The sequence below is a fragment of the Lissotriton vulgaris genome, chromosome 12 (genome assembly GCF_964263255.1).
Source record: "Lissotriton vulgaris chromosome 12, aLisVul1.2, whole genome shotgun sequence".
NCBI lineage: Eukaryota > Metazoa > Chordata > Amphibia > Caudata > Salamandridae > Lissotriton > Lissotriton vulgaris.
In genome coordinates, this window is record NC_141700.1 from 91,300,213 (window position 1) to 91,317,589 (window position 17,377).

Below are 17,377 nucleotides of genomic sequence, written 5' to 3' on the forward strand. Positions count from 1 at the left end.
ATCATCATCACGAACCTCATCATCATCATCACGAACCTCACCATCTTCGCGGTCAGGAGAAACCTAATCCTCGGCATACACAGTCGTGTGTATCCGAACTGATGTTTGAACTTGAGGAGCCGAAGTAGGCAGAGGTGCCAAAGGAGCCGGAGCCTGCATAGTAACCGGTGGCAGAATAGCAGGGGCTGCAGACACGTGGAGATGACGGAAAACGTCTGTTGTAGTCGTCCAACATATGTTGGAGATTAGAGATAAGCGACAAGGGTAGCGTAGCCATAGGAGCTTGAGCCAGCATAGTTTCCTGCTGGAAATATTGGTCCTCCTCATCGTTACTGTATTCTTGGCACTTGATGACCAAATCAGATGGACTACGTGCTGTTCTAAATGATTCGTGAACATCTTCTGAGTCCTGCTCCGAGTCTGTGGCAAACAAAGGCGAGGGAGGCTGCGGATCACTGGAGATGGAAATCTGGTCCACAGTCACCTTGCGGCGTTGATGAGGAGATGCAACTTCAGCGGATCCAGTGGACGACAATGGCAACATTGGTAGTGAGGCAAACGTAGAAGAAGTCGTCGATGGAGCCACACTGGCAGCATCTGGTATAGTCGACGGTACCATTGTCGACTGTAATGGCATCGACGTTGCCTTCGTCGACTACTTTTTCGAAGACGGAGCAGTCGTCGACGGGGTCGTCGATGATGTGGTCGTCGACGAATGTGATTTCTTCACACCCTTCGTCGACGATGACATCAACGAGACAGTTGTCGACGATCCAGAAGCAAATGTTGTCGTCACCATCGTTGTCGATGATCCGGAGACGGCAGATTTCGTCGTCGGAACAACTGTCGACAGTCCCGTTGACGCAGAAGCATGTTTTTTCACACAAACATGAGCAGAAGATGCAGTAGACGCCTGAGAGCCAGGTCTCGTGGGTGTGGACGTAGTAGGTAGAGGTGAAGACACCGCAGGGGCCAAAGAGAGGGACATCTTCCTCTTCTTGATGAAAGGTGAGGGCAACTCCTGCACACTACTACGTTTAGATACTGATTGGGAACGACCAAAAGTGAAACTTTCGGCATCAGAAAGTACACCATCCTTGTCCTCGAGTCTCTGAAGCCATAACAGAAGGCGGCCTTTCCTGTCCTTTAGAGTTTTTGTGGAGAAAGTTCTACAGAACTTACACTTTCCCACTTCATGGTCGGGGTAAAGACAGTAAATACACATACTGTGTGGATCCTCTGAATAAAGACGCAGCTTTCCACAAGAATAGCAAGGTCTGAAGAGAGATTTCTTATTTGTAGACATTCTGAAAAGCACAGGAAAACCTGAAGAAACTGAGAAAACTGAGCAGAGCTCAGGGAGACTCCCTTAGACACAACGTGCAGTAGAAAATCTGAGATGTTGAGCTCTAAGGTGAACGTTCTGGAGGACTGCTGGCACCCGATTGGCTACAGTTTGGACCAACATAATGACAGGAATAGGCTACTAGTGTTTTTTCTCTATTCATGGATTCCTATGAGGAATTATGTCTAGGCATTTACTGCCTGTTTTTTCTAATGTGTATTTCATCTGTTATGTTTTACATTTACATATTATTGGTATGTTATTGCTATTTTATTTACAGTGGGACTCTCTCCGACGACGGGGAATATTCATGCATGTGAATCTATGAAAGACACCCTAATGCTGGAGAAACGCTAATTTTGTTATGTTTGGAGGTTTCCTCGTACCATCTCCCAAGCCCCTGATGTTCATGTCCCCTACGATGATTGGCAAGTGAGAGGCATATTTGTTTATAAGGTGGTCCATTTTTTTGGTTAATGATTTTAATGCTTGCTTTTTTGCCTTATGGCAGGATTTATGTAACAATTGATTATCAGCAGTTGAATTGAGTTATTGTTGCTTTCAATCCACCGATCAGTGCAGCTTGGAGGTTGGGGGAGTTGGTTTCTATCGATTTTACCTCTATTTTGCGGTTGTGATTGATCTAGATTGAGCCCACCTGCTGCTCTCCCAAAGATGTTGCTTTTTATTGCTGCGGTGTGAATCTAATAGTAGCCTGAGAGAATTAGAGGTTCAGTGGCCCATGTCTCTTGTAGGCAGAGAATGTCATTTTCTCGAAGCTGCATGCATGCTGCTTTGCAGCTCAGCAGTCTTTTTAGTCCTGCAACGTTCCACGATAGGATGGACAGAAGAGTGATGTTCCGAGCTCTTCTATTCTTGTTAAAAAAACTGGCTGCCTTATTACTGTTAGATGTGCCGTCGAGGGCTCAAGCCTCCCGGACCAATCTGCGTGTTTTGCCTTGCGCTGTGCTTTGGTTCCATGTGAAACACTGCCCTTTTCTCTGCTGTGCTTATTATCTTGTAAGCGTTGTACAGTCTGGTTTCCGTGTAAGCGTTGTACAGTCTGGGTTCCGCTTGTACAGTCTGGGTGATTTAAATAAAGAAAACTGGTCTGGCAACTGCACAAAAAGCTTAAAGACAAGACAAATAACCCTTAACTGTGCCCAAAGAAAAGACTTGCAGGGTAAGAAAGAACACAAAGAGCAACACCTCCGATAGTTTGGCTTGGGTGGGTCAATGTGCAGAGTAATGCACTAAACACACATGTGTCTTAACAGCATGCATATACTATTTTTTTTTGGGGGGGGGGGCAGCAGTCTGACAGAATGACATCAACTAATTAGGAGAGTAGATTAAGTCTGTGTAGGCGTGGGTGCAGTGCCCTGCTGCTGCAAAACGTCCTTCCAAATTGGCAGCCTGAGCGACAGCAGATGCTCATGCCATGACTTCCTGGAATAACACTCCTTAGCCATCTGGAGCCACTAGAATGGCTTGGGCCCAGTCATTCCTAAACTTTTTCAGAACTCAGGGCGTGAGAGGAACTAGGGACGAAGTAGTGAAAAGGATCTGCTGCTGACCCAATCGTGATCCAGCAGCCATCACTGCAGGTCCTTTGCTGTCTCCTTTGACATCAGGATATAGTGGGGCGACATCCCCATCCCCTCTCCCTCCTCATGCTGTGCCCACTGGGACTCCAGGTCTCATTGCAGAGCCCGCATACGCCACCTAGCATGCTTGAACAGAACGATGCAGAAGGCCATCAGTCTGAGGAGCCGTAAATTATTATAGAGCTCCAGGACAGATGCTCAAACATTGGGACCATGCCCGAATGTCCTGTAGTCTCCGCTCTAGGGGATAGCACGCAACATGTCCAGAATCACTCCCAAAAAAAGGGGAGTCTGAAGGAGTCAGGTGTGACTTCAGCACGTGATATTAAACCCCAAGGATGTCAAGGGGGTTTCTGTATTCTGGAGATGTGTGACAACTGCCTGGACAAGCCTGCCTTTACCTGCCAGTAATTGAGGGAGGCAAAATCTGGTAGCCTCCCCCAACCTTAGTAGTTGTGCTGAAACAACAACCAATAATTTTGAGAACACCAGAGGCGCTCTTGTGACGTCTCACAGTGAACTGCAGGTAACACCTGTGGGAGAAAGGACAGGGATATTAGTGTCTTGGTGGTCCAACTCTACCATCTAATCTCCATAGTCGAGGGCAGACACGACCTGGGCTAGGGTGAGCATCTTGAATTTATCTTTTCTCAGACAAGCATTGAAAGGGCAAAGGTCTAAAACAGGACGAAGGCCTCCATCCTGCTTTGGCACTAGAGAGCAGTCCCTCTCTCTATTGTTCCCCTGGCAGGAAGGGCATGCTCTTCCTTCTGTAAAACAGATGTTCCTCGATCAGCTGTTCTGAGAGCAGTGCACGGTGTGGTAGAGTGGAAATAAACAGGAGAGTATACCCTGCCAGAAAACTAGCAGGACCCACTTGTCTTCAGTGATTGCTTGCCTTTCAAGAGAAAATGCTGCATCCTGTCTACAACAGGGTTGCTGTGCGTCTATCAGACCTCTTAAGAGGTTTTGCAGCTCTGGTAGCTGGCGATTGGGCTGCTCGTTGCCCCTGTTGTCTATTGGAGTCACAGTCAGAAGGCAATAAGGTGGGCTGAGCTGGCTGCACAAGCGATTGCTGGCGGTATTGCGTACTCTGGCCCGGTTGGGTTTAAATTGCTCGAGGGCTGCCTGCTTTATCATCAAACAGGCAAGAGCCACTGATGGGCAAGGTCATTAGGGATGACTGGACAGTCCCAGAGATGCCAGTAAACCTCATCCAGGCATATATTCCCGAGTGTTAGACTGGTGCCAAATATGAATTTTGCCACACAGAAGGCCGCCATACTGAACGGCTAGTATAAGACTGGGGTGTAAGTCCTCTGGTACAGCAGCAGTACCTGAGCGACAGTCCTAAAAGGCATAAGTGTATACGTTCAATAGACAGCCAGCATTGACAACCCTTAAAGCCGGATTGGTGGAGAACATGCATTGGCCAAAAGTTTCAAAACTCTAGCCGGTGAGGTTGTAGGGAACATGTTTGGCTTGACCCTGCTTCTGGAAACTGGATCGCCCAGGTAGGGTGGAGATGCTTTGCTTATTTGCCCAAGTCCCCCCAAAAATGTCCATGCAAGCCTAATTAAAAGGCAATAGGGTCTCTGTAGTAGTCTCTCCGGGTTGGAGGACCTTGCCCCCATAACAGGCAATTGGAGGTCAAGAACCTCAGCAGCCCTTCGCATCTCTACTCTGAAGGAGTCCCTTTCCTGAGTTGATGGTTCTGGTGAAGAGACCTGTCCTGTGTACGGCTAAATATCCAGTCAATTGGCATCTGTAGCTCAACATACCAGTTATCTTCAGTGAATGGTTGAGCAAACTCATCACGGAGATTATTATCAGAGTCTGTTCTGAAAAGACTATGAAAGATCTGAGCCCAGTGCAGTAGTCTGATGGGTTGCCAAAAAGTAGCAGTCCTGTGAGATCAGGGAATTTCCTTGATTGATAACGGAAGCCTGAGTTAGATCAGAGTCACAGAGCATTATGGGTTGCACTTCATTGTTCCGAGTCGGCATTGGTGCCATGTCCGCTGCAACATGGGTTGTGGCTACAAGACAAGACTTACGTACCAGAGGTGGTGCCAGTCCCGAAATGGGCCCAGAAGTTCCATCTCGCACTGAGGGAGGACCGACTACTGGAATCAAAGTCTGAGGTCCTGGTGGTTCCTTTGGACCAGAGGGCGGTGAGCAGAAGAGATGCAGCATAGCTTCACAGAACTCCTGGACTTGCTGTGGAGTTGTTGAAGGACTCTAACTCTGGTTGCTGGGAGTATGAATCAGCTTCAAAGGAGTTTGGGAGAGTCATGTTTACCCCCTTGCGATTTCTCACAGGTTTGAGAGTGGAGGGAAGGGGGCCAGTTTCACTTGGATTTCAGGTGCTTCTTTTTGGACTTACCCGATGACTTCGACTGTGACAAAGATCTGCTGTGGAAACTACTTCAGGAACAGGACCTTCCCCTCACAGCGTGGAGCCTTCTGGTGTTTGGTGACCTACAGCTTCACTTGATGGTCCCGGATGGCTTTGGATTGATAAAGGCGCAGTCACAAGTGGCCTTGAAGTTGTAGTCCAAACTCAAAACAAAGAAAAACATGGTGGGGGAATCAGTCAAACACATTAGCTTGTATCAGGCCCCACAAGGTTTGAACCGAAAAGTTTTAGGAGGCGACATTGCCCTTTGCACACTAGTATTTAAGGTTACATTTAAAGAAATTTGTCTTGTGAAGAGACGAAGGGTAGCTCCAGATCCAGGGGTAAAAAAGGAAAGAAACAGACATTAGCTCACGTGAGTGGTGCTTATATGTGGCTCCACTAGTCACTTCCAGGTCAGTGTGAAGTCGCACAACGCCACCTACTGCGCACAAAGGGTACTGCTCGAAAGTTTTTGGGATCCAGTTCTCCATCTGGAGAGTATTCAAAAGGTGAAGAACTGCAGTTAGAAGCATCTATCAGATGGGACATTCATTCTGATACTGTGAGGATCACCAGTTGCACAGTAGGTACAAGAGCAGCATTGCATGGCTCAGCAACTGGTCATTCGCATATTATTTATATTAAAGATACATATTATTGACATTAGAATAGCACATAATGAATACTAGTTATTACACTATAAAAAAAAGTGTGCCTGCACAATTACACAGGTTCCAAGGAGTGGAGTCCAATGTATACCTACTGGGAGACCAGATTTTCAGGATAACCAAAGACTGTGTGAATGACTGCCATTTAGATTATTTGCTTGTAAACTTATTTTGTGTGGATATCACAAAAAAACTGGGAGGCAGCCCTCCTGGGAAATTGCTGTGTGTCAGTAAGAGGAGTGTGTGCCTTAAACTGTCTGGGTTCTACGATAGAGACACTCCTGTGTCATTTTGTCCTAATTAATTAGCAACCAGGACAATTTAAACAATTCCTCTCTAGCCAGTTTTGGTAAAACTGGGTGTGCTTCTTGTACAAAGGTTGAATGGGGAGTTCTGCTGAAAGTGATACAAACCACAAGACACTTTGAAAGAAATACCCTTTAATCTAGCATTTCCAAGGACAAGTCAATTATACAGGCAAACAAAAAACTATGAATACAAAAACAAAAGAATATTAAGTTACCTACAAGGCTGCAGTGGGAGGAAAGGGCAGAAGATAAATAGTATTTTTGGGGAGCTTTCTTCCCTGACCTGGTTTCACATATTAACATGTAAAGTATCCCAAGAGCATGGTATTAATTTGTAAACTGGTAAGACTGATGGCCAGATCTTTGCATTGTCGTTCCAACATCCATTCCTCCAGTGTAGGTCAATCTTTGCAAATACAAAGTGAAACGTCCCACTAAGCTCCCAGATGCGTAGATGATTAGTGAGAAGACCAGCATCACATTTCAATAGGGAACTTGTCATATAAATGGATTACAGTTCATGATAAACTCGAAAGCGTTCAAAATCTCCAAACATCATTAAGATGCAGTTATGCTCTGTATCTTAAGTTTTCAAAGAGAGGAGAGTGAAATCGCTTCCATAGGAAGGAAAAACAAGAATTGCCCACAGGAAAGAAATGCTTATATAGCTTCTGGATCCATTTAAGTTTGTCAAAAACTGGGTACACCAACCATTTTTAGTCTACCGATTCACCAACCGGTCTGCTTATCAGGACTAATTTCTGTAGCTGCACTGTTCAGAAGACACTAGAGACAGTCTCTGGTATGCAACAGTGCTACAGACACAGCCAGATCATATGTGCAAATGTTCTACGGTGTAAAACCGAATAAAGCATTTATCAAACAGGGACCCTATGGCCAAATGTTAATACACTACCTAGTGCTTAGGTATGGCAGCTTCAAATGCCAACACTTGTTAATTTTAACTGCAGGGCGTGGGCTGGGGGAAGGCATGAACTTATAAGGCTGACATACTGGGTGTAGGGATGAAGGTGCGTACTCCGCTTCAAAGTTTTTCTGAAACCATGTTTCTCCCATATTTTGTACTATCACGTTTTCTAATGTATTAGTACAAAGTGTGGCATTGCTAAGACTGCACAAAAGTTAATAGAATATTTCAAATGTGTCAAATTGCAATGTAAGACGATTGCTTCTCCAGCTGCTCCTTAGAAATAATTAAAAGCCGTAAACTCACTTTTAAGAAGGTAGGAGCTTGTAGAACCTAAACATAAATACACTGATTAAAATACAGGGAACAGGGTCAAATATTTTTGAGGTTGCGTTCAAATTTGACCCAACAATAAGTATCTACCAATGAATATTGGAATGTAATTAGCCTCTGTTTTTAGAAACCACATTCGGCTAGTTTACACTGGACTTTTTCCTTGCAAAAGAACCCAGTGCTTAAGATTTCTGGTCCTCCACTTCGTGACTCCCACAAAAAACAATCCTTGGTTTGGAATGGTGGTGCACTGAAGAGGTGTGTAGATATATTACGGCACAGACGATCAAAGAGGCAACTGGGAAATCTTTCACTGAAAAAATATAAAAGTCAGAGCGGCACTCTTACAGCTCCAAATTGCTGAACTAATCAAATGACCCTCAAGAACCCTGGTATGTACATAGTCCGTCTGGTGGAAGGGACATTAAGATGTCTGACACGGAGCTTCATGATATTGATGGCGATTACGAGTGTAATCATGTTCATCTTCGTGGTAGGCCTCTCCATTGTATTGCCGCTTCTGTTGTGCGTGTGGATCAAAGTTTGTTAATTTCACCTCCTCCATGTCCTCTGTAGTCATGAACTCCACATGAGCTGGTAAATAGTCTTGTAACTGCTGCATGCTGTCTTTAGGAAGCCAACCAGTCTCCGGGAACTTTACCTGGGAAGACAGATATTATTACAAAAAGTTTATATCTGCTTGGGACCCATCATTTACGCTCAAGAAGCTTCCACAGAAGTTACAAGTGCATTGTGTACAGATCAGTGACCCTTCAAAAACAAAGTCATAAAGTTACAACAGTTACAAGTCTCAAAGGTTTCACTCAACCCCATTGCTATCAGAAGGTCTTGAATGCTTTAAAGTGTGGGGGCTAATGACTTTAATAGTCAGTGATATACGTTGCATGCAAAAACAACAACAAGCAATACGCATAAATGCACAGAACAAGATAGTTTGTAAAACTGTAGCCAAATTAAAATGTTCGATTTTTGAAACATATGAAACAATTGCAAACTGGTCTCTTCTCTTAGACAGAGTGAAATAGTGGAGTTGGTTTAGGTCTTGCAGTTTTGCGTGAAATAGTTCTACTGACGGAAAAGCAAGTGCACCTTTGGCATAGTAGAATGAGTACCAATGGACTTTTAAACCTGGTTCTAGCAGCTAAAAGTAACTAAATACAAAATACAAACCCAAAAGGTAAGAGCCTACAGTTATTTTGTCAATTGTACATATTATTTTATGGTTCCAAACTTTTATTAAAGTTTCCTAACATACATATACCTCACCTAAATCCCAACTGAGGGGGAAACATGTGGGGGAGAATCAGCTCAGGAGAGAACCAGTGGGACAGGAGGAGGAAAAGAAAGAGTAGTTGGGGGGGGGGGGGGGGGGGTCAGGGAGGCGAGGGGAGGGGAGGGTAATGGAGAGGAGATGGAGTAGTGGACAACGTGCAAATAACTCATGTATGGACGTGATCATGATAAAGTAGGAGGGAGTCACCTGCAGGGTGTAAATATTCCCTTGCAGTTACATAGCGAGGGGGGCACAGTTGTTATAAGTCGAAGGACCCGCTGAACTCTTCCTGACAAAATTAAAACAGATAACATGCCTTTTCAACATAAGTTGCTAACACAAACTAGAAATGGATCTGCTAAAGACCAGAAGTAAAATCATTTACAAATATTAAAGGAAACAAAAAAATATCCTACATTAAAAAGCCATAGGATGGTGAGAAAGTAAAAAGTGCAGATCGGAAGAAAAATAAAACAAAACCCCAGGGTTACAGCAGTATTTAGGTCTACCGCAAGTGCCCAGGCAAAGATGAAGACAAGAAGATAGAATGAGTGGACGGTTAAGGAAGAAAAGCAAAATAGGGGAAGTAGTAATGGGTATGGACTACTACACTGAAAAAAGCAGAGTGGGATAGTCATATGGAAAAGAGTGGAAGTGAAACTAAGAGCAGAGGGAAACAAGGGGCACAAATGCAGGCTCCCAGTAATTAAAAATCAATCATTTAAAAAAACAGAACGGACTGAGGCGGGGTGGGGTTTTCAAAGCAGCAAAGAGGTGGATTATCAGATTCCTTTAGCATGTGTAAGAAGAACTGAATAGTAGATGGGGGTGGGGGGGTAGGGGGAGAGAAAGGTAAACAAATAAAAACAGACAAAAAAAAACACAAAAAGGAGAAGAGATTGTGTAGTCTAGATTGGTAAAATAACTCCAATCTACTGTGAAAATGAAATGCTCTCATCAGGGCTGTCTTATCAGGATAATACAGATCAGATTTCCATACAGTTATAACCTGAAAAGGATTATGCTACTTACCCAGTAAGTATCTGTACTTGGCACGTAGAGTTGTAGATTCACATGCTTTGCATACTCCTGCCATCTACTGTTGGGTGTGGATGTTTGAAAGTTGTATTTTTTTCTTTGAAGAAGTCTTTCCTAGTGACGAGGTAAGGTGACTCCTCCTTTCAGTGATAGTGCGCATGGGCATAGACTCATTGTTGGATTATTTTCCCGCAAGAGGGTGAGAATTGAGTAAGTAAGTGTAGTACGGAGATGTCCATGCTTTTGCAATGTAAGTAATTCAAAACTGCAACAGCTTCAAGTGCCGGGGATGTGAAAGGGTGCATGTTAATCTACTACTCCATATGCCGAGAACAGATGCTTACTGGGTAAGTAGCATAATCCGTTCGAGACATGCGTGCTGTAGATACATATGCTTTGCATAGACTATATAGCAGTATTCTCCCAAAGCAGTGGCTAACCAGTAGATGTTGCATCTGTTTGACACAATGTTTGTAGCACTGCTTGGCTACATTGGCTTGTTGACGTGCTAACGCATCCATAGTAATGTTTGGTAAAAGTGTGTGGTGTGAACCATGTTGCTGCTTTACAAATGTCAGCTATAGGGAGGTCACCTAAAAAGTCCATAGATGCTCCTATTTAACGAGTGGAGTGTGCTGTAGGAGGTATACAGTTTTTAGCTTTAGTGTAGCAGGTTTGAATGCACTTACAATCCAGCTTGCAATACCAGGTTTAGAAATGAGTGCCCTTGTGAGTTGTAGCAAATGCAAAAAGTTGTTTTGCGAAAATCTTTAGTTCTTGCAATGTAGTACAATAGTGCTCTTCTGACATCAAGAGTATGAAGAGCTCGTTCTTATACCGAATCAGGTTTAAGAAAGAACACAGGCAGCTCAACGAATTGGTTGATATGGTAAGCAGAAACCACTTTGGGAAGGAACTTTGGGTTGGTGTTAAGAACTACCCTGTCTCTGAAGTTGAAAGAAGGGTTCTTCTAAGGTTAAAGCTTGTAGCTCACCCACTCTTTAGATTCCAACTGCTGCTGGAGGTACCCTGGGTGGTATTATTCTCTTAAGGCCCTCCATAGAGCAAGATGTCAGTTTTGCAAATATGCAGCTATTGCTGCAAGATGCAAACAAATGGAAGTGTAGGCTAAATCAGAACGCTGTTAATGCAGAAGGTAACATTATATTTTGAGTAGATGCATTTAGAGGATCAATATTAGTACAATACATAACAAATCTATTTTATTTCGCTGCATAGCATGCTTTTGTAGTAGGCTTTCTTGCTTCTTTAAGAATGGTAATGCATTCTGGTGGCAAGGTAAGATATTCAAACTCTAGGACTTCAGGAGCCAAATCGCTACATTGAGCTCCTTGAGATTTGGATGTCTGACTTCTCGATGGTTCTACGAGAGAAGACTGGAATTGAGATGTCGCTTTTGATGTGGTTGCTTTTGATGTGGAACTACTGAGTTCTAAAAGTGTTGTGAAGCACGGTTGACGAACCCAAGTGGGAGCTACTAGAATCTGTATGAGGGAGGTTTGCCTGAGCTTCCGAACCAGAAATGGAAGGAGAGGGAGAATCGGAAAAGCGTAGGCAAATATCCCTGACCAATTTATCCATAGGGCATTGCCTTTGGATACAGGATGTGGGAACCTGGAGGGCAAGTTTGGGCATTTTGAGTTGTCTACTATGGCGAACAGATCCATTTGTGGGAATCCCCATTGTTAAAAGTATGGAAGTAGAACCTGGGGATGAAGTTCCCGCTCGTGAATTTGCTGCCGCTTTCTGCTTAGGAGGTTGGCAATTTGATTGTCCACACCTGGGAGATGCTCTGCCAGAAGATGGACCTTGTGATGAACAGCCCAATGCCAAATTGTCAGAGGCGTGACAGTTGCTGAGAATGTGCATTGGGAGTGGCTAGAGCTGTGGAAGCGTTTAGAGTGGCTCCTAGATTAGACTGCATTTGTGAAGACGAGACCTTTGAGCACTGAACGTGAAACCCAATTGGTAGAGTAGGTCTAATGTAGTCAGAGTGTGGTGTAGACACTTTTGGTGTGAGCCGGCCTTGATGAGCCAGTCGTCAAGATATGGGAAGACATGAATCTGTTGTCTTCTGAGATGTGCCGCCACTACTGCCAAATATTTTGTTACTACCCTGTGAGCTGCAGGTACTCCGAACAGGTGTGTTTTCCTGCTATCACAAATCTGCTTTTTTTTTTTTAACTCTTTTTATTGGTTTTGCTCAGAAGACCATACATTTCAGAAATTGCATATACTTGTACATTGTTACGTTGCATTGTCACATAAATGTTGTACAAGAGAGGTTCGAGAAGATTTGCCTCAAGCGGTTCAAGGGGCACCTTTTCAGTGAGAAGTTCAAGTTCAAAATTTGTATAGCGCACTACTCACCCAGAGGGTCTCAAGGTGCTTGAGGGAGGTGGGTGCTTTACTCATCAAATATCCAAGTTTTTAGTGGTTTTCTGAAGGAGAGGTGGTTCTGTGTAAGGCGGAGGTCGGAGGGGAGAGAGTTCCAGGTCTTGGCCGCTAAGTAGGAGAAGGATCTTCCCCCCGTGGTGGATCTTTGGATGCGTGGAATAGCGGCGAGGGCTTGCTTGGACGATCGTAGTTGGCGGTTGGGGGTGTAAAAAGACAGGCGCGTGTTGAGGCATTCGGGTCCTAGGTTGTAGAGGGCTTTGTGTGCGTGGATGAGGAGACGGAACGTTATTCTCTTGTTGACGGGGAGCCAGTGGAGGTCTTTTAGGTGACTGGAAATGTGAACATGGCGGGGGATGTCTAGGATGAGTCTGGCTGAGGCGTTCTGGATGGAGTTTTTTCTGTAGTTTGGCTGTCGTTCCGGCGTAAAGGGTGTTTCCATAGTCCAGTCGGCTTGTGACCAGTGCATGGGTGATCGTCTTTCTTGTTTCGAATGGGATCCAGCGGAAGATTTTTTTGAGCATACGTAGACTGTTGAAGCATGATGAGGAGACGGCGTTGACTTGTCTGGTCATCGGGAGGGAGGAGTCCAGGATGAAGCCCAGGTTACGTGCGTGGTCCGTTGGTATGGGTGAGTTTCCCTGGGCCGGTGGCCACCATGAGTCGTCCCAGGCGGAGGGGGATGATCCTAAGATGAGGACTTCCGTTTTGTCCGAGTTCAGTTTTAAAGGGCTGTTCTTCATCCATTCGGCTACTTCCTTCAACCCTTCGTGTAGGTTGGTTTTGGCGGTGTTTGAGTCTTTGGTGAGGGAGAGGATCAGCTGGGTGTCGTCTGCGTAGGAGATGATGTTGAGGTTGTGTTGGCGTGCTATGGATGCGAGGGGACTCATGTATACGTTGAAAAGGGTTGGACTGAGTGATGATCCTTGAGGTACGCCGCAGATGACTTCGATGGCCTCTGATCTGAAAGGGTTGAGGCGGACTCTCTGGGTTCTTCAGACAAGGAACGAGATGATCCAGTCCAATGCTTTTCCTAGTATTCCGACGTTGTTGAGGCGTTGTATAAGGGTGCTATGACAGACTGTCGAAGGCTGCGGAGAGGTCAAGTAGGATGAGGGCAGCTGTTTCTCCGTTGTCCAGTAGAGTTCGAATGTCGTCTGTTGCTGCGATGAGGGCGGTCTCGGTGCTGTGTTTGGCTCGGAAGCCGGACTGTGAAGGGTCGAGGGATTTGTTGGATTCGAGGAAGGTGGCAAGCTGACTGTTGACTGCTTTCTCAATGACTTTGGCAGGGAGTGGTCGGAGCGAAATGGGGCGGTACTTCTTAAGTTCAGTGGGGTCTGCTGTGGGTTTCTTCAGGAGGGCGCTGAGAGACATATTTCGGAACAATGTGTGTAGACATGGTCAATCGGAGAAGCCCTCCACCCTTCCGGAGCACGGGCGGTACATATCCCGCCCCCCCTCTAACCCCCCCCCCCATCCCAGTCTCTCTATGCTTACGCCATGGTGCCAATATTTTCTCCCATTTTTTAAGTGCACCCCTTGCTTTTATACACCGTCTTCATCTCGTTGGCACCAGTCTAGGTCTCTTTCCCACTCCCCAAGCGACACTGCTATCACAAATCTAAGGTATTTTCGATGAGCTGGGTGAACCAGAATATTAAAGTATGCGTATATTAAGTCTAGTGTGGAGATAAAATCACCTTGCTGTAGCAATGAAAGGACGTGTTGAAGCGTGAACATATAGAAATGTTCTGAAAGTATCCACAGATTTAATGTCCTTAGATCCAAAATTGGTCTTACGCAGCAGCCCTTCTCGGGGATTGGAAAGTACAGAGTACACTCCTGAACCTTGGTTCTGTAATGGAACCGGTTCTATAGCTTCTTTCGTTAAGAGCTTGTACCTCTTGCCTGATAAGCTGTAGGTGTTCTGATGAGAGTTTGTGAGTGTGAGGTGGAAAGCTGGGAGGATTGCTGGTGAGCTCCAGGCAATAATCATGTCAGATAATTTTTAGCAGAAAAGGGGGGCGGGAGCACTGCTTATAATTTTTAGCAACCATTTGTCTGAGGTTATGGATTGCCAAATGGGGAGAAATTGTTGAAGTTTTCCCCTGACAGGTGTTAGATGATTTGGGAAAGGCGTAGGCAAGTCACTGCTTATTGGGAGAAGGGGAGTTACGTGTTGAAGTGCCCTTACCTCTAAAATTATTTCCTCTGTACCCTCCCCTAAAGAAACCTCTACCGGAAAAGGGTTGCATGTTGGCCTTGTACGAGGAAGTGTTAGGGTCTGAAGATGTAGTTTTAGACCATGCTCTATAGAATGAGCGACAAAAGGAGCCCCTGCTTGAAGGACTCCCATGGATTTCGCCATGTCCGACTTTTTTCTAAAGCCTCACAAACCTGAGGTCTGAACAGATGTGGTTTGTTAAAAGGAGTGTTTAAAATAGACTATTGTACTTCTGGTTTAAACCCTGAAATTCTAAGCCAGGCACGGTAACGTAAGAGAATGCTGGTGCTAGCGTCTCTCACTGCAGTGTCAGCAGCATCAAGAGCACATCTAACAGAAGAGTTAGAAAAGAGCTTCCCTTCTTGAACTAGCTCTTGTGCCTTTTTATTGTGCTCTTCTGGGAAGTACTGAAGTAGACCTTCCATCTCATTCCAGTGTGCCGTCAAACCTAGCTAGAAAGCCCAGCGTGTTGGCAATGCGCCAGGGATTAGCAACTTGAGCAGCTAACTTTTACCAGATGTGCCAATAAGCTTTGACTTTATCTGGGGGAGGAGCATCTCAGATGTCCGAGTTCGCCCTTTTACGAGCGTCTGAAACTACCGATGGATCTAGAGGGAGCTGTCCTTTAACAAAAACTGAACCAGAGGGGGATGCTTTAAAATCAACCCTATGTGTTACAATTAGTGCACAAACAGGGTCCTTAAAATATTATCTGCATGTCTCATCATGCCTTTTAGCATAGTGAGACTTTGGCTAAATGTGTGAGGACTCTAGTCTCAAATAAAAAATTATCATTGATGCAGTGTAACCCCATGATATGCTGCTGCTCTGGTAATTAACTCTAGATAGAAAGTATTATCATCTGGAGGGGACGGTTTTGCAGGGTATAGGTCTGGATCATTATCCATAGGTGGATCAATATTATACTCATCCCACAGATCTGTAGGTAAAGGAATATTGTCATGGTCATCATTATCATCCCCATCTCCTAAATCAGGCTCTGTGTGAGGAGATCTCTGTGGTGTTCTGTTTAGATCTGAGCCTGGCAGTATTGGTAAAGGTGAATTTGGTGGAAGTGGTGGTGGGGATGGCCAAGTAGAATGGATAGGACTTGTAGCAATGTCATTTTTCTTCTAAGGGGGGGGAGGGGGGCGGGGGGGGGGGGGTGGGATCTTGTATCCAGTGTCCTCTGAATTGACTTTCCTTTTGGAAAGAGTTTTAGCCAATATATGTCCAGTGTCTGGATTGATGTAAAGCTTTTTCTGCTTTGGGTCCACACTGTCTTTCATATCCAAAATTGGTTCAGGGGGATTTAAAATATCGTCTTTGGATGTAAGCTCCAAAGGTTTTGGTGCCAAACCGGATTGGTCCTTGTACGCAGAAGGTTTTTGGCTCTGAAGCGGACTTTTGTTTCGAAACTGAGGATTTCGGCTCCCAACTAGATTTGCCTTTCGGAACGGAATGTCTCTGGCTCTAAGACAATCTGTCTCGGCTCGAACCAATGCCGGAAGGCTAGACTCCTTGTTTCAGTGCCAGGCCCAAGGCAGGGGCATCAGAAATGTCATCTCAGGCCCGAAGGCAGAGGTGATGCCCAAGCCTTCTCCTTAGTGGAAGATAGCTTATGGGGTACAGGGTTTTTAGTACTCACGACCAATGTTCTCTCTAATTTTTTTCCTCTGTGTGCCGCAGAGGAGGGTCTCTGTGCGTTGCAACCATGGCTATGTGAGCCAGGAATCAAACCGTGCGTGTCTGCGGCGCCAAATGCCACTCGTTTTTTGTGCCCTTTTGCCCTCTGCTTCTGCCCTCTGTCCCACTCGTTTTTGGTGCCCTTCTGCCCCACTCATTTGGCCTTTCTACCCTCTGTCCTACTCGTTTTTGGTGCCCTTCTGCCCTCTGTCCCACTTTTTTTTGATGCCCTTCTGCCCTCTGTCCCACTCGTTCTTCTGCTCTGTCCCACTCGTTTTTGGTGCCCTTCTGCCCTCTGTCCCACTCGTTTTTGGTGCCCTTCAGCCCTCTGTCCCACTCGTTTTTGGTGCCCTTCAGCCCTCTGTCCCACTCGTTTTTTGTGCCCTTCTGCCCTCTGTACCAATTTTGGTGCCCTTCTGCCCTGTGTACCAATTTTGGTGCCCTTCTGCCCTGTGTACCAATTTTGGTGCCCTTCTGCCCTGTGTACCAATTTTGGTGCCCTTCTGCCCTCTGTCCCACTCGTTTTTGGTGCCCTTCTGCCCTCTGTCCCACTCGTTTTTGGTGCCCTTCTGCCCTCTGTCCCACTCGTTTTTGGTGCCCTTCTGCCCTCTGTCCCACTTCGTTTTTCCCTGTTTTTGTGCCCCTTTTGCCTTCTGTTCCGCTCGTTTTCCCAGCCACTGTGGCCTTTTGTTTAAGTATTGCTGTTAATCAGAGACCCTTCACGGGCTCCGATTAACAGCAATACTTAAACAAAAGGCCACAGTCTGCCCCGCGCTTTAATAACAAAAGCAAAGAGACAGTACACGCTGTGTTTAGAAAAGTATTGCTGTTAATCGGAGCCCGTGAAGGGGCTCTGATTAACAGCAATACTTAAACAAAAGGCCACAGTTTGCCACGCGCTCCCACAAGAACCACAAGCCCCACCAGCCACCACCTCCTTACCTGCTCCACCGCCACCGCATTCAAAAGTGCCTGATGTCCGCGCCGCTCGCTTCTTTAAAGTGGCCGGCGGCGCGACTCTCTCCCGCGACGTCCTGTGTGGGCGCTCCACGCGAGGCGGTGCGCGGTGATGTTCAGGCAGGTGCGCGCGCGCCCTAGAGGGAACGTAGCTCACGACCACCTGTCCCGCTG

At 45.7% G+C, this 17,377-nt stretch overlaps 1 protein-coding gene across 3 annotated transcripts in view; it reads right to left on the minus strand.

Annotated features, from left to right (window-relative positions):
* Window positions 1-6,443: 6,443 nt before the first annotated feature.
* Window positions 6,444-17,377, minus strand: part of LOC147673470 (dnaJ homolog subfamily A member 1-like) — a 134,514-nt gene continuing 123,580 nt past the window's right edge. For all 3 annotated transcript variants that reach the window (XM_086947317.1, XM_086947316.1, XM_086947318.1), the window contains exon 8: window positions 6,444-8,250. In XM_086947317.1, the coding sequence (XP_086803443.1) occupies window positions 8,014-8,250 (237 nt within the window). In that variant the 3' untranslated portion in view covers window positions 6,444-8,013. The remainder of the gene's footprint in view (window positions 8,251-17,377) is intronic.